Consider the following 26,383-nt stretch of genomic DNA (forward strand, 5'->3'; position numbering starts at 1 on the left):
TTTGCAGCCCCTTGCAGTTCCCCTCCGAGCCAAAAGATGACACTAGTCATTAACTTCTTTCCTAGTTTCCTCTCCGCGTTCAAACTCCGCGCCCCTCTCATTCCAAGAGACTACGGTCTCGCGAGATCTTCTCATAAACTTACAGAACCGGAAGCAGCGTGTGGATCTCTTCCCTTTCGCGGCCATCGCTGAAACGCCAGCGGGTGAGAATTTGCTGGGACGGCGCGTGCAATCCGGAGCCATCTGTTCACGGGCACGATGGCTCTCTACCCTGGGGGCTCCGATACTGTTCTGCCGGCAAAGTAGCACCCAGGGAGGGGGGCCAAGATGGTCTTGAGCTATTTTTCTCCCAGCTCAAGTGCCGCCGGGCTGGGGAAGGGAGGAGGAAAAAGGGTTTGAGGACTCGGAAACGGGAGCTGAAGGGGACGGGGCGGTGGAATCTAGTCTGGACAGTGTAGTGTTCTAAAGATATAACTTTATGGAGTTTCAGACCGCGCTCGCCCTTTGTAAGGCTTTTTTTTTTGGACCATATTTCTGTGCAATTTCCTGGTTCAGGATGGGGGGCCTGGTTTCATTCATTTTGGAGGGGACTAAATATATTCACGCTCAACTTTGTGGATGAACGTCGCTCTTTCTAAAACGTGATTCTGTATTTGAATTGAATTGTCAGTCTGCTTTGCTCTAATTCAGCAGAGATGTGAGTCCTGTCTTAAGTTTTCCTACCCAGTATTTACGGAGTTTCACAGTGTAAACCAAAAATTTAATTAAAACAAATGTGTTGCTAATGAAGAGTCCTTTTATTCCATAAGCAAGTAAAGAAAACATCCCACTAAGGCAATTTTAGTTCCAGCAGTTTTTGGTAGAGTTAAAGAACATGTTAGTTTCCGTGAGCATTCTGAACTTTCAAGATGAAATTGTTGGCAGTTACTTGTTTGTAAACTGAGTGAGACTTTGGTCGTTTGAGGGTTTACACCTCTTTTAACTTTTTCTTTAGCCAAAATGAAGTTCAATCCCTTCGTGACTTCTGACCGAAGCAAGAACCGTAAAAGGCATTTCAATGCACCTTCCCACATTCGCAGGAAGATTATGTCTTCTCCTCTTTCCAAAGAGCTGAGACAGAAGTACAATGTTCGATCCATGCCCATCCGAAAGGATGATGAAGTTCAGGTATGTGCCCAGTTCGGGCGTCTTGGCTAATATCCCGCCTGTTTGACATACAGGAGGGATTGTATTCAGAAAGTGATACATCTGAGACACTGGCTCCCAGAACACGGTTGCAAAAGGAGTTGAGTCAGGGACTGAAAAACAAAAAGGATGCCGTGCTCTTCACCTTTACTCTTTGGTGAAAATCAACTGTCCCAAGCATCAGATGCAGTCAAACAAGATGGTTCGGAATCTGGACATTAGCTTGGGGTTATCTTTTTTCTGGGTATGTTTGGTAGTTGAAGAGGCATTTGAGGACCAATAAACAATTCTGCGTCTGAGTCATAATCCAGATATAGAAGTTGTAACTGAAGCACAGTTTCACATGGTTGTTTGAGAGGACCACCAGATTATTTGCTGAATCTATTAAAGTGAAAATTTTTGTAAATGTTTCTTAGCTGTAACTTGCAGCTAGTGATTAAAAGATTCAAGTAGTCTCTAAAGCAACTTACATGTTACTGACATTTCATGAGCTTTAACGCTATGTGAGAGAGTCTGCAGCTGGAAAGAAACATCTGTCTAGAAGCACTTTGGCAAGCTGAGGCTCACTGGGACTCCTGGGTAGAGAATGATGTTAACCTTTTGGAAAGAGGTGGGATGCTCCCTTAAGTTTTTGCTGCTGCCCACTCTTTGGCACTGATTTGAACACTTTAATAGGTTGTGAATTAAGTATTTGTAGCCTGTGGCCTGTTCCCTTTGAGATGCAGTGACAGTTCCCTTGTCAATTTTGTACAGAAAACCAAGGTGGGCTTGTTGCTTATTTTTAACCATTTTACAAGCCCCTCATTGCTGGTGGATCATGGGCGGTAGGGTTGCACTGTCCATCACGGTAGTTTTATATGGAGCATAGTTTATCTGCAGGTTAATTAAAGCCAGAGATAGAACTATTGGCATATTTCTATCGATGATTCAGTCTCTCAAAATTGCAAGAACCTATATATCTGATAGAATGAATGGTGCTCACCTGACTCATAGTTCTCCTGATTTACAAGTTTAATGTTCTTTTATCCACATACATCTGTTGTTTTTGAATTTGTGTTTAGGTTGTACGAGGGCACTACAAAGGGCAACAGATTGGCAAAGTAGTCCAGGTTTACAGGAAGAAATACGTCATCTACATTGAACGAGTGCAGCGGGAGAAGGCGAATGGCACGACTGTCCACGTGGGCATTCACCCCAGCAAGGTGGGTGTTTCTGAGAATGCTTGAGAGGGGAGAAGGAAATGACAGCAGTTGTTGGCAAATGTGATTGCTTGTCTATAGACCAATCCCAAAGAAACAGATTTAGGTGTGCTGGAATCCAGTCTTAAAGCCAATACTATATTTTAATTAAGTATTTTAACAGCACTTGTTTTTTATGAAGTTAAGATGTCTTTGTCATTATGTATATGTAAGATGCCTTTGCCTTAAAGGTTATTAGTCAGCTGATGGATCTAACAATGGGTAGATCCTAAGATCTAGGAAATATGGTAATTTTTAGATGATATGGAGCTGATACCCTGTGTATTAAATGGAACTGAGTAAGTAGTAAGGCAGCTTTACAACCCTGCAAAGTAGGCTTTCAGCCATTTGCAGGTGGGAAAAACCTGGAGCTCAGGCTACATCCCACTGGTCATGGTATCTAAACCAGGATAAAAGATATGGTCTAATTCTCATGTCCTGGACTTTAACGTGAAGCAGTGTCTCATTTCTCTGTTAAAAAAGTTACGTTTAACAAATTTATATTGGATAGCACAGGGAACTATATTCAATACCTTGTAGTAACTTGTGGTGGAAAAGAACATGAAAATGAATATATGTCTGTTCATGTATGACAAGCATTATGCTGTACACCAGAGGTTGACACATTGTAAACTGACTATATCTCAATAAAAATAGATGTACACTCAAAAAATGTTTACTATAAAGGTAATGAATGCACTTGGTGCCTGTTCAAATACTGAGGGTTTTTTTAGGATCTTGAGTTGGCACCATAAATCTAATCTTCAAACTACAGAAAAGTCGAAAGACTAGTTCAGTGAAACAGCTGCTGCATATCTTTCACCTAGAATTCATAATTAACATTTTCTTTCCTTCTTGCATGATTTCAAGCATCATGACACTTCACCTCTTAATTACTTCAGTATGTATCTCCTAAGAGCAACGATTTTCCTGTTCTTTATTTACTTAAGTTATATTTTTGCCCCCACCATGAGATTAGCTGTTGTCAAGGTCACCAGTCCAGTGACTGATTGGAAGTGTTTTCTGAACTTTATGCAGCATTTGATACAGTTGATCTCCCTCTTTGTGGCTTAGTCGTCAACTCTTAATCCAGACAGACCTCGATATCCAGTTGACTATCTTCCATTTCAACTTGGATATCTGATCAATATCTCAAAACTGACATGTTTAAGACTCCTGGTTTTATCCTTGAAACTTTGAAGTTTGCTGCCATCACAGCATGTGTCAGCTCTGTCCTAACTGCTCAGGCCAAAATACCATTATTGATCATTACGCTCCCCACATCAGTCAGTTAAGCCCTGTTGACTAACTGTCACATGTTATCCAGAATCCTGTCTGCTTGTTACCATCAGAGTGGCCTACAAGACTGCCTGATCTCCTGTCACCAGCTCCCTGAGGTCATCTTATTCTACTCTCCTTGTTCTAGTCTGCTGGCCCCATTGCTGTTCCTACAGCCATGCTACTCAGTGTGCCTGCTGGTTGGCAGTGTCTCCTGGCAACTTGATAGAATTGTAAATTCTGTTCCCAGGTCTACCAAAGCAGGATTTGGGGATGGGACTTGGGGATCTATTTTAACAAGCCCTTCAGGTACACTCAAGTTTGAGAAACATAGATGTTCTCCTGCCTCTGGACCTTTGTACTTGCTGTTCTCTTTGGAACACTTCACTCCTCATAGGTCTCTTTAGATGCAACCCTATCCATAGGGCCTTGCGGATCACGATGGGATTAGCCCCTGTTCTCCAGCATTCCATCTCACACTAGATACAAGCTCCAAGGCGGCAGAGGTTGTCTTTTGGTCACCATGCCGTATTTCCAGACCTCGTTCAGTGTTGTCTTCCTCCTTCCCTCTCCTGCCTTCATAAGACTAAAATTTATCATAATCTGGGCATCTTCAGTGACTAGATCTGTTTGCATAAGGTCTGTTCTGTGACTTCATTAAAGCTTTTGCAGGTTGAAGCATGTGTGGAGACTACATATTTCCAGTTTACGGTACTAACATTGCTATAGAAACAAATGTGTATGATTTGGTTAGCTTATAAAACTGGAGTGAGAGGAGTAGAACAGTTGATACATTTTGCAGTAGAAAAAGAAGCTGATTTTATAATAAAGCACAGAAGAGGATGTGAGAACCACTGATGCCACATTGCCTTCTCTTTGTTGGTGGAGCATTAGTGAACATTAATTTAAGCCAAGTTTGTTCGAGGGTAAAGAATCATTTCTGGCACTGAGTGTTCAGGCATCCACTACCACAGGTTTGGGAAATGGGATTGAATGTTGGGCCTTCCCATGTGTTCTGTATTGGTAGTTATTTAAAGCTTAAAAGAGTTTTTTCTTTTGTGCAGGTGGTTATCACCAGACTAAAACTGGACAAAGACCGCAAAAAGATCCTCGAACGTAAAGCGAAGTCTCGCCAAGTAGGAAAGGAAAAGGGCAAATACAAGGAAGAAACAATTGAAAAGATGCAGGAATAAAGTAATCTTGTATACAGCTTTCATTAAAAACTGTTAAAATGAAGACACTTCGTTTATGTGTGGTGATTTGGGGGCACCGCGTAGTTTTCAGCGTCAGTTTTCAGGGAAGTTCAGGTGATGGTAGCTGTCTAGGCAAACAACACCTGTCTTATGCCTTGATTCCTCTAATGAAAAGTACTATTTTAAAGAGTTGTTTGTTTTTTTTTTAACTAACTTGGAGCATCAGTTACTTAATAATAGAGATGCTTACTTTCTAAAAAAAATCCTGAAATCAGGACTAATAAAGTAGTGATTTTCTTACAGCAGGCAGCATTATTTTAAGCTACAGTGGAATACCCGAGGGCCCCCTTTAGTCTTGTTTTCTGCTGTGGAGATGGGTGAATGCCATTAGAACCAAAACAGATCTTTAAGTTACAATCTGAAGCAAGTGTTTATCTAAAACGCAGGTTCTCTCTGAGGATTGGGTGATAAGGTGCACCCAGTAATTGCTGGCAACGCTCGTGCGCGCCCCGCCTCACTTTAGCCCCGTAAGCGCACAGAACGACGAGTGCGGTTTTACTTTACAGGCTGGAGGCGAGCACTTACCTTGGAGCCTCTGCTACAACGCAGGGGATAGACCTGAGTTAGCGGCTGGCTTAGCCGAGGTCACCTTCCGGCCCCAGGTGCCACCTTGGTGACCTCACCGCAGCTTCCGTCCACCACGCTGCGGCCTGCAAGCTGGGCGGGGCCGCTGAGACCCTATCTCGAGCCTAGAACTGGCGTGAGGCGTCTTCCCGCCTGGCGGCGCCGGCGGCTGCTCGGGAGGAGGGGCTTCCGGTCGGCGCAGAGCCGCTTCCGGCGCGGCCGGGCTCCGGGGCCGCGGGATTGAGGGCGTGGGACCGGGTTATGGATGGAGTGGGCTCCGAACTTGCGGCTCAGGCGCAGCCCTTTCCCCTTCCGGGCCTCTCCTGCAAAACGACCCGGCTTCGGTGGTCGCCGGCCCTTTCCTCCCGCCGGCCTGGCTCATCTATTCAGCCCCGTGCTGGCCGCTCTCGGAGGAGTGGGCGGGGACCCGACTGGCGGGCCGAACCGGTGTGCAGCTGGGCGCCGTGGTGCCGAGGCGGCGGGAGCCGGGAGGAAGGCCGCGCGAGAGAGGTGATGCCTGAACCAGGTCTTCAGGAATAAGCGGGAGTTTGTACTGTGGAAGTGGCGGGGACACTGTACTAAGTGCTTTATCTGCATTGTCACCGAGTGGTCCTAATAACTCATTGTGATGGAGACTAGTATTCTCCCCATTTTATAATTGCGGAAGCCTCAGTAACTTTTCCCGTAACACAGTAAATGATGGAGTCAGAAATTGAATTCCCCAAGTCTAGACTCTTAACCGTACCCCTGCACTGCCTCTCTGCCTGTCTGCTGTACCTGTGAGCCAAGTGTTTGACATATGTTCTTTCAACATCTTTGTCTCAGCTCTGTACTCATAGCCCTCTGAGGGGATACAGCGAAGTAGAAGCCTCAGCCCCTACCTTCTAGGTTGTGTACACCTGATCCAGTTGACTGAAAATACAAAGCAAAGCGCTCCAGTGAGTGGTGCGGGCTGTTCAGAGGAGGGAGAGATGGCAATCAGCTGGAGTTGCTGAATGCACAGGAAGGATGCTGTTTTCAGCTGGGTGTGATCTGGAAGATCATGGAAGGACATTCCAAGGCAAGGACAGCCAAAGCAAAGACCGACAGCTGGGTGAGGAAGGCAGATCTTTCCAGTTTTCTCTAAACAAGCACAGATCACACCAGGAAGCTGACGGTTTTCTTGGGGGCCGCATTTCTTTCATCCTGCTTTAGAACAGGTGTTGAAAACTCAGATAATTGCAGGGGTGGGCAGCTAAGGTAAGTTAGTGCCTGGCTTAGAGACTGTGTGAAAAAGAGAATGTAGGCTTTGCTAAAGGCAGCTGCTGTCTCTCCACTCTAGCTAATTGTTGCCAAGCAGCAAAGCTCCCAGTGTGACCGGATCTTCCCATTTTTCAAGAAAGCCAGAAATCTAGATGTTTATATGAAATCTCCCAACCTGTAATTATAAGTAAATCATTCTATTTTAAAAAAAAAACAAAAAAAAACAAAGGCACACTGGATGGACTAATCAAAATATGTGTGTTATCCAAATTTGTTCTTGAATTATGTTTTAGAATTTCCTGGTATAGTGTAAGGACCATTTCTTATCTTAAAGACTGAGATTTTCATCTTTTGGTTATAAACTGTTTCCAGTCTGTCTTTGTCATTCTTTTATCGGATGAAGATGAAGCTTTTTCTTCCCATGCAGTCCCTCGAAGGGCCTCAAATTGCAGCCAGTGCAGCCACTCAATTTCTGAGAGGTGCTGGTTTCAGGGAGCAGTCTGGAAGGTGCCCTTCCTGGATCTCATTGAATATCTTGTGGTTTTTTCAAGTCTTTGCTGACAATTTCTAGGACTGTCAAATGATAACAGACAATTCCTTGGGAAACAGTCTAATGTCAATGATGATATGGGAGTAATGGATGAAACAAACTTTTTTTTTTCAACTGTAGGACTTCTCAGAGCCTTTAAAGTGTCAGTTTACACTGAGGATCTTAAGCTCAGGCTTAAAGAGCATTTTACAAACATTCTATTCAATTCTGAAGTGCCTATTTTTCACGTTTTAAAAATCTGGATGTTTTCATTTAACACAGGGCCTCTGTTTTTCCTCTCAAAAGAAAATTGTCATTAAGCTGATGATTTTACAGTCAGTAGTGTCTTAGATCAGGAACGTTGCATCATTAACCAGTGATACTGAGCAAGGGAAATCGAAGCCTTTTTAGTGGAGGACCTTCAGGACATGGAAGCAGGCTTGGCTTAACCGAGACTCTTGCTCAGAGCTTTTAAATGTTTCCATCTTTCTCTCCTCAGGATTCCACCTGCCCCTCAGCTCTTCATCTGATGGCTGGCATCTCGGGGATCTTTTTTTCCTAAAATTGTTGGAATGCCTGTGATCATCATGAGAACTCTTCCCCTGGCCCCGTCACCGTCCTGTATCCTGGACTTGTTCTAACTAAGGAACCTCGGTTTAGACACCTGAGTATCAAGTTCTCTTCCTGAGGAATTCTCCAGTCGGTAGAATGTAGACTCCATTTGGGGTATCTCTTTTTGGCATGATGATCTCCTGAAATATCGCTGTGTCCATAGGTGTAATTTTTCCATTTCTGGAAACAGACACTGCTACCTCTATTCAGAACCATCAAGCCTGTACCTCAAAGTGTCTCCTAGCCTTGGAGTGCTGAAGTTCAGTTGGACTCTCTGCTTTGTTCTGGAAATTTGTGGGCTCCAACTCAGGCCATGTCACAACAGACCAGACCTGCAGACCTCCCAGGAGGACAAAACCCGTCTTCCTCACCCACAAAGCTGGACTCCTCTTGTTGGATATGAGACCTTTCTTTTACCTCTTTTCTCATTTCTTCTGTGTAGTATTCACATGACTCCCATTCAGTCACGTATGTGGACACACCTTTGTTCCCGGTACCTCCACTGCCTCTTCCCCAGTTCTGCTGCAGCTGCTCCTGAGCCCAGGTCCCAAGACAGAACAGGCCTTTGACAGCAGCCGGTGTTGTTTCAGGAGGCAGCAACATTTGAGGATGTGATCAAAGATTGGAACTGTTAGGAAGCCTCTCAGAAGGACTGCAGCAGGGGCGCAATGCTGGACAGTTATAAGAACGTGGTGCCTCAGGGTAAGGAGTCAATCTTATTAATCCTGTGTAGAATCAACAGAGGAAAAGCCATCATTTAAAAATACCCCCCCCCCTCTTTTCTCCTTGTATCTCCTAAAATGAGGATAGACTCTTCAGCCTCAAGAAATTAAGTTGATTATGGGAAAGCTAAAAAGTCCTCCCTGGTGCTAACTTCAAATTCAGAGTTTACTATTATTATGTGGTACCCTCTAGCAACATTCTCATTTATATTATTTTAAAAGGAACATGGTCAGGGGTAATAGATCAGTGGTACAGAGCGTGTGCTTGCCATGTATGAAGTCCTGGGCTCAATCCCAGTGCCCCCATTAAGGAGGGGGAAATAAATTTTTTTCAATAGCTTTATTAAAAAATAATTTTCTAAAAATAAAAGGAATGGAGGATATTAACCTATTGCTTTAGGGGTTTCCATTTATCCTCTCCTATTCAATTAACAAAGGTCAGTTAATTAGGTTGTACTATGTGTGCTAACAGATTCATTATGTATTCTGTTTGCCTAAAGTCTAAAATGACTACTTATTTGTATATCTTGCTGATTTAAAATTCTGTTGACATACTCTGGTTTTGAATGGTCCTAGTGGGCTTTTTGGTATCATTCTCATATTGCTTTCTGCTGTTACTCTGGTACCTTTCTTCCATGTCTTCAAAAACCAGATGAAAGCATTAATGAGGAACTTTGAAGGGAAAGTCTTCCAGGTGGAATATCAGTGAATTTAACTTTAACTTTGTTCTCTTTCTTAGCATCCTTCTTGCAGTTCTCCATGGTGCCACAGAGAGCTGGAAACGATCCCCCTGGTGTTTCAAATACAAGTGAAATGGAACTGGAGATAAGAAGCATGAGAGAAAAGTTTCTCACCAGTGTAACTAAGTTAGTAGAAAGCAAAAGTTACAATAGCAAGGTATTTTCCAAAGAAAAGTACTTTCAAACAATAAAGGAAGTCAAAGAAGCTAAGGAGAAGGGGAAGAAGTCATCACGTGATTATCGCCGAGCGGCAAAATACGACGTGATCTCTGTACAAGGCACAGAGAAACTAATAGAGGCAACTCACGGAGAACGAGATCGAGTACGGTATTATGTACATAAGGAGGAGCTGTTTGACATTCTTCACGATACACATCTCAACATCGGGCATGGCGGGCGGACGCGCATGCTCAAGGAGCTGCAGGGGAAATACGGGAATGTCACCAAAGAGGTCATTGTCTTGTATCTGACTCTGTGTAAACAGTGCCACCAGAAGAACCCAGTACCCAAGAGAGGCCCTCCACCTAAGCCCATGCCACTGAAGGACACTGACTCCAGATGCCAAGTGGAAATACTTGACATGCAGTCAAATGCTGATGGCGAGTTCAGGTTTATTTTATATTATCAGGACCACTTGACCAAGTTTATTATTTTACGGCCATTAAAAGCCAAACAGGCCCACGAGGTGGTGAGTGTCCTATTGGATATTTTCACAATTCTTGGTACACCCAGTGTGTTAGAATCTGACAGTGGCGTGGAGCTGACAAACCAGGTTGTTAACGAGCTCAATGAGGTATGGCCAGACCTAAAGATCGTCTCTGGTAAGTACCACCCTCGCCAAGGCCAGGGCTCCCTGGAGCGAGCAAGCCATGATGTCAAGAGCATGCTAAGTGCCTGGATGCAGAGTCACCACTCATGTCACTGGGCTGAAGGCCTGCGATTCATGCAGATGGTGAGGAATCAGGCCTTTGATGTTTCTCTGCAGCAGAGTCCGTATGAAGCAATGTTTGGTTGCAAAGCCAAATTTGGACTCTATTCCTCTCACCTACCCCGGGAAACTGTGGCTATTTTACAAACAGAAGAAGAACTAGAAATTGCTGAAGAACAGCTAGAAAGCAGCCTTTGGATCAGGCAGGAAGAAAGGGCTGAGGTTGGAGCAGACAGATCTGATATGGATGAGGACGTCAACCCCACTCCTCCCGAAGTTGCAGAGCCCAGCACCTCACAGGGGGCCCCAGGTCTATTCTGCTGGTGAACAGACACCTGCTGGCTGGACAATCACAGTGCCTCAGGGTACCACTAGCCATCTGAGAACTGTTGCCAAGGTCCCAGGGGAAGGAACGAAGGCCGCACTCTCAGGAAGGCTGTCTGCGGTAGTCCTGGCTCAGAGGGGAAAAGTGGATCAGGTCTCTGATGTAGGGCTGCTGTAACAAGTTGCCATAAACGTGGAGCCTTAAAACAACAGACATTTATTCTCTCGATTTTCTGGAGGCCAGAGGTCCGAAATCAAGTTGTCGGCAGGCTTCGTTTCTTCTGAAGGCTCTGAGGAAGAGTCCATGCCATGACCTTCTTCCTCTGGTGACTGCCGACAAGCCTTGGCATTTCTTGGCTTATAGTAGCATAAATCCAGACTCTGCCTCGTCTTCACGTGAGTCTTCGCATGCCTTCTCTCCTCTGTGTGTGTGTGCTCCTTTTCTATCTCTTACAGGACACCATTGGACACCAAATCTGTGTCATTGGATTGGGGGCCCATTTTAACTGAAGATGGTCTCATCTCGAGATCCTTACCTTGATTACATCTGCAAAGGCCCTTTTTCCAAGTCAGGTCACGTTGACGGGTGCTTGGGGTTTGGACTTGGACATACCTTTGGGGGATGCAGCTCTACCAGCTACAATCAGTTAGAAGAGTGCGTTTGCCTGCAGAACATGAACTGATGGGCTCTTAAGCCTGTAGAGCTGACGGGGCTCCCCTACGCACGTCTACTACATATTCCTTCCCCTGCCTCGTCCTGCTCAGACACAGAACCCAAAAGATGGGGCATCTGAGAAAAAGATGTAGATGCAGGATAAATAGTGAGAAGAAAAAAGGTTGATGTAACATGCCTCAGAGACTGGCTGCCCCACCAGCTGAGCTCTGTTTCCTGTTTCAAGAGAAACCTACTGTGCCACCCCCGCTCCTAGAGTGGCCCACACAGGGATTATTGCGTGACCTGCCTGAAACATATTTTAAAAGTGGGTCAGAATTATGGCACGGCTGGGATTTGAATCTGAGTCTGCCACTTTTCCACGCCTCAAGTACAGAAAAGCATGTTGTATTCCCGGAACGCGTCAGTGCATTCCAGGAAGTGACCAGAGCAGAGGAATAAATAACTAAGAACTCTGGAGCAAAATGCAAAAGTTGGCCTGATATCACTGCCCCAACCAGAGAAGAACAGAGCAGGGCCAGTCTGGGTCGTGGTTCAGAGTAAGTGGAAGGATAATGCCCAGGATCTGTGCACTGCTAGGTTCCCGAGGCCTGGAAGAGTGCCTAGCCCATCAGAGGTGTTCAGTTAAGAATTGGTTGAGTGAATAAGTGATTCTACAGAGATGGATGCAGGGGAAGAGAAAGGGCCTGCCGTCCTTTATTCTCCTGTTCATTCTTCCTGCATATCCCAGAGCGAGCTAAAAACCGTTCTGATCGCCCCTGGTGCTGGTTTCCTCTTCTGAAAGGGGCAAGAGCAGTCCTGATGCCACCTGCCTCACAGGGTTGTGAAAGGCGGTGAGATAATGCAGATGAAATTCTACGATGTGAGTTGTCCTTGGTGCCGGCAGATCTTGTCCTCCGCCGAGAGCTGGAGATCTCTGTCCATTGCCATTACTTTGCTGATTGAACAGTGTTAAGTTGGTTATCCATGGAGCCTGCATCATTATTAGAAAGGCGATGGTGTCACTTCCCAGCTTGTTTTGGGGCCCAGAATCTTGCTCTGTCCTTGGCCAGCACCTCACTCTCCATTCTTCCTTTGTCCCTCAGCCTCACAGGGCCTGGGAGGCCCAACTTGACTGATGTTACCATCCCTTCCACCAGTGACCTAGTACCTCCTGGTTTGTGGGCAAACCGGGAACCACATCATCAGCTCGTGTGGGTGAGAGGTGAAATGAGGCACTATGCTGCTGTCTTTCCCAGGGGATGGCTACAAATAACTTGGGTTTCCGGAGCTGCTGCTTGAGTCTTCCTCTTTTGCTTTTTAATGTTGGCAGTGGAGAGAGTTGAAGGTGGACACCTAGACCCAGTCCAGCCTTACTCTGCATTACCGCATTTCAGCACCTGCAGCAGAAGTCACCAACTAGTGCGCCACGTTTGCTTTCAGTTTGCAAATGTATTTTGTCCGCGTTAGTGTTTTTTAAATTTAAAGTATTAATTGCCATCACTTTCAAAACGGAAGATTTCATATAAAAATTTGGATGTCTAGCACCTCTTGAAAACTTGGAAGATCTGGCCCTACCTGGTCCACATTTCTGCATGGCAGCAAATGGCCGGAGCTAAGTGGTGACACTCCACCCCAGCCCGCCCCCACCATCCATGCCTGATTCTCCACTTGGCCACCATCTGGGCCACCCAGAGTTTCTGCATATGGATTTCTGTGCCGCATCGCTAAAGAAAGGCAAGTGAAATCAGAATGTGAATAAAGGCCAGAAACAGAATCATGTATCTAGGAATTCATGGTAAAAGTGGCATTTCACATCAGTGAGAAGGGTTAGATTATTCAATTAATGGTGCTGATCAATTATACCTCAATAAAAACAAACAAACAACAGTGCCAGATCATATAGCTGTTCATCTGGAATTTAGGTTGTTTCCACAGCTTGGCTATTGTGAATGATGCTGCAGTCAGTGAACATGGATGTGCAAATATAGATCCTGATTTCAGTTCTTTTGGGGGAAAATAATGCAGAATTGGGATTGCTGGAATATGTTTTTTTAATTTCTATTTCTAATTTTTTGAGGAACCTTCATGATATTTTAATAGTTGCATCATTTTACATTCTAATTGACAGTGACCCAGAGTTCTGTTTTTCCACATCCTTGCCAACACTTTGGATTGGGTTTTTTTTGTAATATCATTACTAACAAGTGTGAGGTGAGATCTCATTTTGTTTTTGACTTACATTTCCCTGATAACCAGTGATGTTGACCATCTTTTCATGTACTTGCTGCCTTTTTGTGTGTCTTCTTTGGAAAAATGTCTCTTCAAGTCCTTTGCCTGTTTTTTAATTGGTCTTTTGGGTTTTTTGCTATTGAGCTGAAGAAGTTCCTTAAATATTTTGTTTTTGTTTTTAATTTTTTTTTCCTAGATGGGAGGAGGTAATTAGGTTTTATTTTCTTTTTAGAGGAGGTACCAGGGACTGAACCCAGGACCTCATGCTTGCTAAGCATGCGCTCTACCCTCCCCACCGTGGGTCATTTTGTTCCAAACTCACTTTCCGTTGCCTTCATATTGACAGATCGTGCTTGTTCCCTAAAGCAGTGATTTTTTTTTTTATGAGGGGGAGGGGGTAATTAGGTTTATTTATTAATTTGATTTTTCAGTGGAGGTACTGGGGATTGAACCCAGTACCTCAGGCATGCTAGGCATTCACTGCCACTTGAGCTATACCCTCTCGCCCTTAAATATTTGGGATATTAACTCCTTATCAGATATATGGTTTGTAGCTACTTTGAGAGAAGATGGGAGACCCAGAGATGGATGCTTTAGTGAATGTCTTCCACTTACAACTTTATCAGAATTAGCTTTACATTGTGGATTGGAATCTGCTTTTTTGCAGCTCTAGGGGAAGAAAAAACACTTTCTTCTGATATTTCTGAGATTCTATTCCCAGTGGTTTTTTGAGGCTAAACATTGGAATGTCATTAGTTAGCAGTGAGATGGAGAGGGAGGAGTATCTGAGAAGCTCAGACTTCAACTCTTGGTTCCAAATTATTTTGCATGTTTTCTGGATATTTATGCAACAGATCATTAAAGCATGGATTGCCAAGGGGAAGTTCAAACACTGTGTGGGCCAGTTACATCTGCACAGTTACTTTAACCTTTTCTGATTTGGTGCCTTTGGGGTGTAGAATTTTAAGGGGAAAGGTTTAGTGGGGGTGTTTTTAAATATGTAATTTACGTATCTTTCCTTTTGTGGAAATTTTACAGAAATTATTTTGAAACCTGAGATACTTTTAAATGTAAAAGAGCAAGAAACTTCTGTCCTTCAAAAGTTAACCAATGACAGAATAGGTTTGTCTCTGTAATCTTCTGAATTTTGACCAGAATTCTATTCTTTGAATTACTGAAACTTAGTTTCTGTTCTGGGTTCCTGGTTCCACTTTATTGTTGTTATCTTGGCGCCAACCTTTGTTTACCCACGTTGTGACATTTTTACCCCAGAATTAATTACCCCAGATGGTCTGCTGTACTATGTTTTCCAAGCAAACAAAGTGGGCAGGAAATAGGAGCTTCCTGAGCAAATTGGCTTTCCGTTTTAATATGAGGCTTTGCCTTTTAGAAGCTTGTTTATCTTATGTCTACTTTTCTTATTTATAATTGATCATATATATAGGTTTGGATCTAATTATATTTTATCTTTTTCCATTTAAATTTGGTCCTGATATTTTGCCTTTGGCTTCCCCGGGTCTCCGTTTAGAATCTTACTGTTCTGTTTAATTTGAACTGTTACATCCTTTGTGTTGGCTAGCTCCTTGCTCACAATAACTTCTGCGCACCTGGAACTTTGGCCTAGGATTTCTTTTCACTTTTAGACCCTTCCTGTGGCATGAGCAGATGAGCTCTTATCTCTTTCCTCTTTGGGTTTTGCACAGACGGGTCATTCCGTGACCAGATGTTTGCCTCTCTCCTCCCCCTATGTCACCTCAGCCCCAAGTGTGCTGTTCTTTGAAGGGTATCACCTCTCCCGATGCCTTTTCTCCTGATACACTGACAAGAATCCTGGAAATGGCTGCCTTAAATGCAGGGACCAGTAGAATCTTTCCTCAACACATAACCCAGATCACCAGTAAGAACCCAGCTGTTTTCCAGCCCTAACACACTGCCTCTGCCTTCGGGTAGGGCGGAGGGAGCCAGTCCAGACCCCTGGAATCTGCCACCCTTCCCCCTCTCCAGATGCAGGTACTCTCTGTATCAGGAAGAGAGCCTCCTTGAAATGCGTCTTCAGTCTTAGCTTGTCCTCTTCCATCTCGCCTCGCCCACCCATTTCTCTAGCCTATCACTTTCATTCTTCGACATCAATAAACACCATGTGCCTGCCATGGTGCTGATTTACCATCAAGTAAACAATCATAGTAGAGTGCTCAGTGCTGAGATAGGGCACAAAGCAAAGATGTCTAAGTCTGTACAAGGGTGCTCAGTGAGGCCTCCCCACAAACTGATGTCCTCACATAAGCCGAGCTTTGAAGGATTGTCTGCAGTTCACCAATGTACATTCTCCATCCTGCCTCTGCATTCGAGGACTTCTTGCAGGGGAAATAGGCGTGCTGAGATCCTCAGTAGCAAAACCTGGCTGAGTAGGGGAGCCTGGACTTCCACCCTGGACAGGCTGTAACAAGGCACCTCTCCTACCACCCCTGCCTGTCCCTACCTCCTGCCAGGGTGGTATCAGAGCAGACCTAGTGGGCAACTGGGACTCACACCCCTACCTGGCAGTAACGAACCTCCCACACACACATACACCCAGTGTCGGTGAGGACTGCATGGGGATCCTGGACTTTCACCCCACGCACTGGTAATAAGGTGCCTCTTCTCCCCTCCTGGGGTGTGTCAGAGGAGGCTGAGTGGGAAGCTAGAATTTTCACTGTCATCCAAGGGCCATCACTGCACCCCAAGTAGACGCCACATGGGGAGCAGTACTGAAACACATCTCCCCCTCCCAGCCAGGGAGGCCTAGTGGGAAACCTGAAATCCTACCTCTGGCCGGCAGTAGCAAAGTACCCTTGCCCCTGCCAAGGGCACCCAAGGAGGCTGAGTGGGGAACTGGACTGTCACTCCCTGCTAGCAGCAGCAAGGAAACGCTTGCTTCCTCACAGCACAATGTCAGAGAAGGCCAGGGGCTGGGGAGGGGAGTGATTAGATTGGTGAAAACGTTCTGGAATTGAATGGTAGTGATGGTTGCACAACATTGTGAATGTACTAAACCCACTAAATTATGTACTTCTAAATGGTGAGTTTTATGGTATGTGGATTGTATCTTTAAAAAAATAAAAAGAGCCATGGAGACTCACTCCTGGGCAGAAATAGGACTGAGTCCTAATAAGCAGATTTCAACTTCTTCCCAGCTGGATTTCAGAATTGCTATAAACCAGGGACTCCTGTGTGCCTCTCATGTCCCTCCTTTTTAAACAGTGATGGCTATAATGGTTATCCTCTGACTGTCCCACCACTGTACTCTGGGTGCGCAGGAAATGATCACTTGTCTCTTGGGTTCACGGGAATTCAGATGGGAAGGAACTGTACTTGAGGAGCTGGACTTAAGGAATTACATCCAAAGATCCTCACCTGTACCTGGACTTAATTTAGACGGTGTGTTTGTTGGCTAGGGCTGCTGTAACGAAGGACCACAGACTGGGCAGTTTAAACAACAGAAATTTATTTTCTCACAGCTCTGGAGACTGGAAGTCCAAGATTAAGGTGTACAGAGATTTGGTTTCTTCTGAGATCTTTCTGCTCAGTTTGTAGATGGTCAGTCGCCTTCTCACTGTGTCCTCACATGGTCTTTTCTTCTGTGCACACACATTTATTCCTAATCTCTTTTTATAAGGAAACCAGTCAGATTCGATTAGGCCCATCCTAATGGCCTCATTTTAATTTAATCCCCTCTTTAAAGACCAGATCTCCAAATACAGTCACAGTCTGAGGTACTGGGGATTAGGGCTTTAACCTATGAATTTGGGAGGGGGAACACAGTTCATCCCATAACAGAGGGCAAATGTATTGCAAAATTTTGAAACTCCCCATTTTCCTGATGCCTCAGCCTCCCCACAGACAGGCTGTGAGCACCCCGCCAGATGACCAGGCGCACCAGTGTGATAAGGCTGGTTCCTGCCGCAGGTTCCCCTCCTTGGCTTCAAATGCACCAGTGAAACCCCCTCATGCCTTTTGCTTGAGTTCTTCACCCTGACCCCACTAAAGATGTGCCCACGGGTCCTCACTCTCTCTCAGCTCTCCATGTGCTTGGCGGAGCCTACTCCCTGGGTGCTCCTCCCATGTGGCCCCTGCATGGCCTGCCATGCCTCCTTCTTCTAGGACCTTTAATTTCTTCTGCCTCTGAGTGTTGTTGCCACAGCCACTTTGGAATAATCCTTAAAGACCCCGCAGGGGGAACTTAACTCCCCCACCTCTAGCACAGCAGAATTCTCAACCCTCAGCTGATTGATGCTGAAATGGGATGAAACTTTGGAGGGCCCTTGGGATAGTGAGCATATTTTGTATGTGGGAGGAATGTAAATAATTTGGTACCAGAAGGCAGACTGTGGTGGTTTTAAAACGTATCCACAAATTCTTGATACTCTTCCCCTCAGTAGGTGAAAATTAATTCCCCTCCCCTTGAGTGTGGGGTGGACTGAGTGACTTGCTCCCAACAAATAGAAATATGATGGAAGGTTCAGTGTGTTTCTCCCAAGACTAGGTCATAAAAGGCACTGGAACTTCCTCCTCATTGCTCTCTTAGATGACTCTCTCTGGGAACAGCTAGCCCTGAACAATCAAGTAGCCCATGAAGAGGCCCCTGTGGCAAGGAACTGAGGCTTCCAGCCAACAGCCCTGTGAGTGAACCATATTGGAGGTAGATCCTCCAGCCCCAGTCAAGCCTCCAGATGACCAGCTGACATCTTGACTAACCTCCCGAGAGAGGCAGAACAAGAACCACTCAGCTAAGCTGCTCCCAGATTCCTGATCCCAGAAACCATGCAAGCTAATAAATATTTCTTATTTTAAGCTGCTAAGTTTGTGGTAATTTGTTATCCAGCCATAGATAATATACTAGGTCTTTATCATAAGAGGAAAATCATATATAGACTTGAAGAGTAGCCCCTTTATTTATGTTACCTGCCTAGCCTCTGTAGGCATTTGAGTTGATGACTCCTACAAAATTACAAAATCTCTTTCTCTAATTAGATGATGTCTATCTCCAAGGCAGAGGTCATGACATCCCTGTGTTCTGTGCTCCTTCCCCAGGATGACTGATTCAATAACTTCTCCAATAAACCCTTGCTAGTTACCATTGTGGAATGTCTGTTCTGCCTAATTTTCAAGCCCACGGATTAGGTTCTTTGTTCAGAATACTTGCTTGGAGGTAGGTTAGAAATTCCACAACTGTTGGTCAGGGCTTCGTGAGTTCTCAGTCACCTGAGCTGGACACTGAGGGTCGGGTTGCTGCTCAGGGCGCCCAGTACAGCCACACCCCCTTTTGTGCCCTCTTTGTTTAACCTGCTTCTTACTTTGGGGTCATTTTGCTCTTGAACCCAAGTTCATAAGTGATACCTCCCTCCTGAATACTCCCCCTACCTACTAATAACAAATGTTGGAAACGGGTAACAAAGTTTAAAGAGGCTTAGCTCGCCAGAGGTGTTCACCTGTGTACAAGTGTGCTGTGGGGAGAAGTTGGGCAGGTTTGAGGACCAAAGTAGTGCCAAAAGGCTCCCAGGCAGGAAGAACTGGGAAACCAGCTTGTTCTTTCTCCCTTCCTCTCCTTCAAGTTACTGTCTTGTCTCAACAACTGCCGGACATGATAAACAAAAGACAGACAATTTATTTCACATCATCTAAGCTGTATGCAAGGCAGCAACAAGGAAAGGGTGTGCAAAACAGGCCTAAAATCCTCCCTCTCTAATTCCCTGCAGTGGTGAGGGCCAACCTACTCAAGGGTTAGGGGGCAGGATGAGGAGAGAGATTCAGATGAATGGACAGAACTTGGTGCCAGGAGTTCAGAAAACGTCACCGAGATGCCTTCTTCACTCAGGATCCAGGACTTCCGCCTGGTTGACAGTGGTGTTTGAGACAGTCTGCCCATTCAGAGAGTCTCGTATGGGCCTGCAGTTGCTGCTGGAGGACACGGTGCCAGAGGGATGGCTCAGAATCAGACTCCAGAACCTTTTATGGTTGAAGTAGCAGAGGGCCGCTAGGAAAGGACAAGGGGATGGGGGAGAGGAAAGTTGGAGAGTGGGAGGAAAGTGGCAACAAGGGTGAGGCCGAAGGGAAGAAAAGTCCCTAAGAACCTATCCCTTGGGGATTGACAGCCCCCTCCCTCCACGCTTCCTCTGCCCTGACCCACCCAGTTTCCCTGCTTCCCAGGGCACTCCAGCCCACTCACCACAGGTGACGTATAGGAAAAACACCAGCCAGCCAATGAAATAACTCCAGCCAATGGGGATTGATAAATTCTTCTTCAACTCGAAGAGCCAGACGTTAATAGGGAACAGTATGAGGGTGAAGAAAATCAAGAAAACTAGGAGACAGGAAGCAAAAAGGTCTTATTCTTACCCCAGAATCCCAAAGGGACTCGTCCTCATCTGCTGAACTACAGCCACAAACCACAGCTCCCATCAGCACACACACAGTACCCAGCCCCGGAGGTTCCTGGGTATCAACCCCTCCACCTCTACCTCTCCAGTGACCAGGAAATGACAACTCACTCCTCAGTCAACAGCTACCAGTTCTGCTCGCCCGTCACCCACAAAACCCGTACCCCGCTCCCAAAGCAAGGAAGAGGGAAAAGTGCCAGGGAGATGTGGGTTAGGAGGAACTAAGGACCTTTTTCAGAGCTAGGGGGCACCTTCACAGAAGTTCACGACTGTCCCAATCCAGCCAAAGAAGGGCAATCGCTGAAAACCAGGTATGTACGGCAGGTGCAACCAAACGGTGAGGACGAGGCCCAGCCCCAAGGCCAGGCAGAAGGTTATCCTGGCCACCCCAAAGGCTGGGTGGTTTGTCCACAGCTTAAAACTGTCTAGGGAAAATGAGAAAACAGGATGAACCAAGGATTCATGAAAGACACAATACAATCAAATGGGCAAACACGAGAAAATGTTCAGGCCCCCTCATAACCAGAGAAATGCACATGTGCGATAACAATAAAATACCACTTCCGCTTATTACATAGGCAGAGATTCTTGATGTGGAAATTGCTTAATAATTCCAATCACATGAAAACAAATACCTCAACAGAAAACATGGACCGAGGACTTGAAGTGCAATTCTCAAAGGTATTTGAATGTCCAACAAACACCTGAAACCCAACACCAAGAATTGTAAATTAAATGTGCATAAAAAAAGAATAAAATAATGCCATTTGCAGCAGTATGGTGGACCTGAAGATCATCATTCTAAGTGAAGTGGGCCATAAAGAGAAAGAAAAAAGCTATGTGATATAATTTCCATGAAGAATCTAAAAAATAATAGTAATAATGACAAAATGAACTACTTACTATTTTTAACTTAGATGACTGATTTCTTGAATATGTGTAAGCACATTTGACTGTCCTTTATGATTGGATTACCGCGTTCTGTTGATTCTTATTTAGTAGTTGGCTTTATTCCTTTGATAACTATGTAAGTTTAAAAAGCTAAAGCTCTGATCTGTTCTTAGAAACAATGATCAGTACATATATGTAAACTAAAACAAAAAATGCAGTATACTGTTTATATGTATTTACATGCAATATAATGTGTATGTGCAGTCAAACTGTAATAATTCTACCTAATAAAACTGAAAAAGGAAAAAAAGAATTGTAAATTAAATGTGATCTTTTGATGTATCAAATTAGCAAAGATCAAAACAAAATTGCTGATATCTTGTGTAGGAAAGGAGTCAGAGAAAAGAGGGGCTTTGACACACTGCTGGTGGGCAGCATTTCTGCTGCGTCACGTGGCACAAAATATCCCCCTTTCTAAAATCTAAATTGTTAAAGCCCTTTGACCCAGCAATGTTTCCTCCTGGAATTTATGTTGAGGAAATAATCCAAGATAATGCACAAAAATTTATGTACAAAGATCTTCTTTGCAGAATTATTTATATGTCTAATAAGATATTTCTTAAATAAATTATAGTGTACCCATAGAGCAGGTTAGTATATGATCGTTAAAAATGATGATATAAAAAAATGAATTAAAAAATGATGATCTGATAGTTGGTTGTCTCTAAACAGAATGTCTCTAGGAAGAAACTAAGGAGGAAACCTGGGAGCCACAGGTGCGAGGCTTACTTCACTATGTAATCTATTGTATTTTTTGAATTTTCACTCTGTACATACACGACCTAATCAAATAAATTTTAAACAGAGGTGAGTTATAGAATAATGATTTTTTGGTACAAATAAATGCTTACCACTGAAAAGTGGACTTTGCAACACACAGCATATAAAATGATGGCAATTTTGAAAAAAATAAAAGGATGTATTTGTAAAAATAAAAATAAACGAATATATTTATTTTATATAGATACACAAAAGACTAGACGTATATCCAGTATAATGCCAACTGTGATTACATCTGTGTGGAGAAATTTTAGGTCATTTTTATTTCCTTTCTTAAACTTTCTGCATTTCTAACAATGACTATGCAACTTTTTTTAAATCAGAAAGAAATTGCCTACTCATATGTTTAAAGTTAACAGTCATTGCTGGCAGAGCTTCAATGCAACAGCCTTTTCATATATTGTTTATTTATTATATTATTTACTTATTTTATTTTGGCAGGGGGGAGGGGAGAGGTAATTAGGTTTATTTATTCTCAGAGGAGGTACTGGGGATTGAACCCAGGACTTCCTGCATGCTAAGTAGGTACTCTACTGCCTAAGCTATACCCTCCCCTATATAGTGTTAGTGGAAGCATAAAATGCTATCATCCTTTTTGAAAGCAACATGAAAATTTTTATTCAAAGCCTTAAAATATTTATATTCTTTGGTCCAGTAAATCCACTTTGGGAAATCTTTTCCAAAGAATACTAAACCCAGAAAAAACTTCATGATTAACCAACTTTTTTGCTTCTTTTTTTTTTTCTCAAATAGGAAGCTGGAAATAAATTTGCCAAAAATAGACAAATAAGTGGGAAGAGTATAGCTCAAAGTGTTAGAGCAGATGCTTAGCATGCAGGCGGTCCTGGATTCAATCCCCAGTACCTCCACTAACAATAAACAAATAAACCTAATTACCTCCCCCACAAAAGAAAACTAAAAAAAAATTTTCTTTAAATAAAAATTAAAAACAAAAATAGACAAAATAGTCAAATAAAAAATGCTAAATCTATTAAGTTGAATAGGACGGTCATAATATGGAAATGTTTATTATATCTCCTAAAGATAAATTTTAAAATAATATAAAATAAATAATAAAAGTAATTTAAAATATATAAAATTATTTATGAGGAATATAACTATGTAAAAATCATTCAAAACATGTTCAATAGGACAAAAAGAAGCCTGGAAACAACCGAGTGCTGAATCAACAGCCAGTGGAGACTGTCTTTGACTAGCCCTGAGGAGCGAAAACTCATGGAGATACTTACATGAGTTTTGGAGCCAGACACACCTGAATTACCATTGTAAACCTGCCACTGTTAGGTTGATCCATATGAATTTGCCCTTTTTGTCGGTGAAAAAAACGTCAAAAATTGGTCATTTCATGTTCAACCTAATAGCTAGGTAACCTGAGTCTGTTTTCTTATCGGTAAAATAAGGATGATTATCTCTAGCTGTTAGGATTGATTGAGGATTAAATTAAGCAAATAGGGTAAGTATGCCATAAATGTTGCCCTAAATTTATTGGAATAAGGACATGTTGCTTTCATAATAGAAGTAAATAACAGCTGTGTAACTTTTTTTTTAATGTTAGCAAGGTGAAGAAGTGGAATTGGGGTGGGGGTGAGGTTCAACAGCGCTGAGAAAGGAGGCCCAAACCAGGGAGGTGAGGGGACAACACGACAGGAAACTAACAAGACTAGGGAATGAAGTAGCCGCAAGAAACCTGGGAAGGAAGGAACAGGGTAACCAGATGTGGAAACCCAGAGCTGGCCCAGAAAAGCAAAGCCTGAGGCCAGAGAGAAGACCAGTGGTAGGAATGTGGGCCTGAGGGAGAGCATTCTGGGGCCTCCTCAAGCTCTGGGTGTGCAAGTCTGGAGAATGGACATCCCCACCTCCCATGAGTGATTCACATGCGCCCAGAGGCCATGCCCCTCACAACATTTCCGCAAGCACAGACTTGGCTCCCCCAGCCTTATCAAAAGCAGTGACACTTTCCATTGGGTCAGGCTAATCGGGGAGGAAAAATGATCCCTGGGGGTCTTGGGGCCAGTGGAACCATCTTACAGGCCAAAAAAGTGGGGATGACCAGAGAGAAGGCCCAAGAATACCGGGGTGCTGATGGCCAGGCCAAGGCAGGCTGCCGCCCTGGCGTAGGATGGGGGTGTAAGGGGCTCACCTTTCCCATTCTTCTGAGTTGGAACAGCTCTTGGATTTGCAGATCTGCAGGAGCCCCATGGACATGATGTGAGCCGTCGTGTAGATTCTGGTGGTAACATTCGTGGGCCAGCGCTGATAGAACCGACACTTCGAGAGGTACAGCCAATTCTTGGAGAAGACCATGACCAGCAGCAAGATGAAGGCAATCAGGCTGAGCTCCGAGGCCAACATCTGCGCTATCCAGCGGGAGCTGTGTGTAATCCTCCATTGCAGGGGCAGCGGAGAGACCCGGCGACGCTGCACATGTTGGTCCACAGGCAATTGCCTGTTACTGGCCGGGGCGGAGACGCAGTTCTGCACCCCTTCATCTTGTTCCAGGCTCACCTCCACCCCATCCTGCTTCCCAGCCCTCCCAGCCGTTTCTAGTCTTCTGATGCTCATCGCTGTCTCCTCCTGACCCAGGAAACTCATCCCTAATGTCCCCTGTCCCCATCTTGAGCACTCCCTGACTTCCCTGCTATCCTCCACCCCATCTCTCCATTCCCTTGCCAGAGTCAGTTGTCCCTCATCTTTTAAATATTATCATCAGTGGCCGCCACAGGGTCTGGGATCTGGGAAAAAACAACCCATTCAGCAGGACAGGGCCACTAACTGCCATGGAATATTCCTGGAGGGGGGGGGGTGTCAAATGGGGGAGGGGGCCTACAGCTTCAGCTCCAGCTCTTTCTGGAAACCCTGCTCCTCGGGCCCCAACTCAGAATTGTGGGTCTGATGCCTCCCTTTGCCTGAGAGCCGTGGTCGCTGAGGGTCTCCTCTCTTCCCATGTCCTCTGCCCTAACCCCATGCCAAGTGCTCCTGATGGAGCAGGAGGGGAGCTTGTCCCCAGGGAAACATTTCGATATGCCTTCTACACACGTCATCCATCTTCTCCCTTACCTCCCCAACCTCTGCTCACATCAGGTCCCCAGTTCCCATTCCATCCCCAGTTTTTACCTTTTCTCTTCTTTTTCTCTCAGCACCAGAAGGGGGAGGGCAGAGGATGAGGAGGCAATTTAGGGGCTTCACACAGTCTGAGAAGATTTTTCTCACCTCTCTTTTAAGCTATAGGAAAATAAATCTGAGTCACCTGCGGCAGCCTGATCACAAGGGCTTCCAGACCTCACTTAGCCCCTGAAATTCTCATGAGAAGAGAGTCTTTCCAATTTGGGATGTGAGTTTGAATCCCACCAGAGTTGGTTTGCTTTGCAAATACAGTGATACATGTGATTAAGAACACAGGCTTTTGGGTCCAACAGGCAGAGGGATGAATAAACAACCTTGTGAACCTGAAGGAATCACATGGCCTCAGATTACTCATCTGTAACCCAGGACAGTAATATTTGTTTCCAGCTTGGTTTGGGAATTGAATGAGATCATGAACAAAAAGCACTCTGGTTCATGGTAAATTCCCAGAAAGTGGAGTTATTATTGTTAAGTTATTGTTGTAATGGTTTGGCACCATTCACTAGCAAACAGAAGGAGCAAAAACACAGAGGTGTTTGGCAGGCACGCTTGCATATGAGTGCTGCAAATGATGGAATGGAAGCAAAATTAATTTAAGGGGTATTAATAACGGATCATGAGGTCACATGAGGTCACTCAGAATGGTTAGAATCAGGAATTCAAATCCTGTGAGGAGTCTTCCTCTGTGTCTTACTCTGTTCTGGCTGCTATCACAAAATACCACGGACTGAGGAGCTTATAAAGAGCAGAAACTTATTTCTCATAGCTTTGGAGGCTGGTAATCCAAGAACAAGATGCTGTCATGGCCAGCATGGTGAGGTGACAGTCTGATTCCGGTCACAAACTTCTTGCTGTGTCCTCACATAAAGCTAGGGAGCCCTGTGGGGTCTCTTTTATAAGGACATGAATCCTATTCATGAGGGCGGAGCCTCCCAAAGGCCCACCTCCTAAAACCATCACCTCGGGAGTTAGTTTTCCAACATGTGAATTTGGGGGACAAAAACGTTCAGACTGTAGCACTCAGACTCTGGTCTGCTTCTCCCTGAGCACCTTGCTCTTTCTCTGCAAACCAACCTTCTCCTCTTCTCTGGTCCACGTGGTGAGAATCGTGGCTCTTACACCCCAGGCTTTCTGTCTTACACCTTTAGCTGCCAGAGTGGAGACCTCTCAGTCCCAATCCCAAACATTCTCTGGCCCTGTTAGGGACAAAGACCATCCCTAGAACAATTAGCCATGAAGGCTGACCCATGAATTAATGACAGAGAGGGAGTGGGTGGACAAATTCCCTAGCTTCCTCCGCCAGAGGATGGGAGAACTCTGATGCGTTTTCTACACCACGTGGGAGCAGTGTTGGGGATGGGGAGGGAGGGCTGAGCCTACTGGGAGCATCACTCATGCCAAACTGGTGACCAACAGGACTGTGTTTTCTTCCTTGAATCTGTTCTAGTTTTTCCTGAAGTTCCTAGAAGTTTTTAATCATAACAAGCAGTTCTAACAGCAACACAAAACAACATGGAAAAATCTTGGGGATATAATGTTTCCTGAAAAATGTAACTTCCAGCAGACTAGACCATAAAACATGACACCATTTTT

The 26,383-nt window shown here is 44.6% G+C and overlaps 3 protein-coding genes across 5 annotated transcripts; 2 read left to right on the forward strand and 1 right to left on the reverse strand.

The window, feature by feature from the left end:
* The first annotated feature begins 65 nt into the window (after positions 1–65).
* RPL26 (ribosomal protein L26) lies at positions 66–4,937 on the forward strand. Its single transcript, XM_010965961.3, has 4 exons — positions 66–203; positions 995–1,167; positions 2,247–2,387; positions 4,766–4,937. The coding sequence occupies exons 2-4, from the start codon at positions 1,000–1,002 to the stop codon at positions 4,892–4,894; spliced, it is 438 nt and encodes a 145-aa protein (XP_010964263.2). The 5' UTR covers positions 66–203; positions 995–999; the 3' UTR covers positions 4,895–4,937.
* An 805-nt stretch (positions 4,938–5,742) lies between these two features.
* KRBA2 (KRAB-A domain containing 2) lies at positions 5,743–18,329 on the forward strand. 3 transcript variants are annotated; one of them, XM_010965959.3, is made up of 4 exons: positions 5,743–6,028; positions 6,344–6,611; positions 7,789–8,603; positions 9,363–18,329. In XM_010965959.3, the coding sequence occupies exons 3-4, from the start codon at positions 8,570–8,572 to the stop codon at positions 10,616–10,618; spliced, it is 1,290 nt and encodes a 429-aa protein (XP_010964261.2). In that variant the 5' UTR covers positions 5,743–6,028; positions 6,344–6,611; positions 7,789–8,569; the 3' UTR covers positions 10,619–18,329. The 3 variants fall into 3 exon arrangements, with proteins under 3 accessions (XP_010964261.2, XP_010964262.2, XP_045380791.2); XM_010965960.3 differs by lacking the exon at positions 6,344–6,611; XM_045524835.2 differs by lacking the exons at positions 5,743–6,028; positions 6,344–6,611 and adding an exon at positions 6,632–6,757.
* An 875-nt stretch (positions 18,330–19,204) lies between these two features.
* Positions 19,205–24,771, reverse strand: ODF4 (outer dense fiber of sperm tails 4). Its single transcript, XM_074341886.1, is given in 6 exon segments — positions 19,205–19,269; positions 19,272–19,320; positions 19,322–19,512; positions 19,705–19,839; positions 20,167–20,336; positions 23,808–24,771. Coding segments are annotated over 6 exon segments (1,062 nt in total). The 5' UTR covers positions 24,260–24,771.
* Between the last annotated feature and the right edge of the window lie 1,612 nt (positions 24,772–26,383).

This window comes from Camelus bactrianus, chromosome 16 (assembly GCF_048773025.1).
Source record: "Camelus bactrianus isolate YW-2024 breed Bactrian camel chromosome 16, ASM4877302v1, whole genome shotgun sequence".
Lineage (NCBI taxonomy): Eukaryota > Metazoa > Chordata > Mammalia > Artiodactyla > Camelidae > Camelus > Camelus bactrianus.

Excerpts from the sequence above, each read along its gene's own strand:
- RPL26 (XM_010965961.3), top strand. The coding sequence starts at position 1,000 with ATGAAGTTCAATCCCTTCGTGACTTCTGACCGAAGCAAGAACCGTAAA. Across the intron at positions 1,168-2,246 it reads GAAAGGATGATGAAGTTCAG|GTTGTACGAGGGCACTACAA; the intron begins GTATGTGCCCAG and ends ATTTGTGTTTAG. Across the intron at positions 2,388-4,765 it reads TGGGCATTCACCCCAGCAAG|GTGGTTATCACCAGACTAAA; the intron begins GTGGGTGTTTCT and ends TCTTTTGTGCAG.
- KRBA2 (XM_010965959.3), top strand. The coding sequence starts at position 8,570 with ATGCTGGACAGTTATAAGAACGTGGTGCCTCAGG. Across the intron at positions 8,604-9,362 it reads TAAGAACGTGGTGCCTCAGG|CATCCTTCTTGCAGTTCTCC; the intron begins GTAAGGAGTCAA and ends TCTCTTTCTTAG.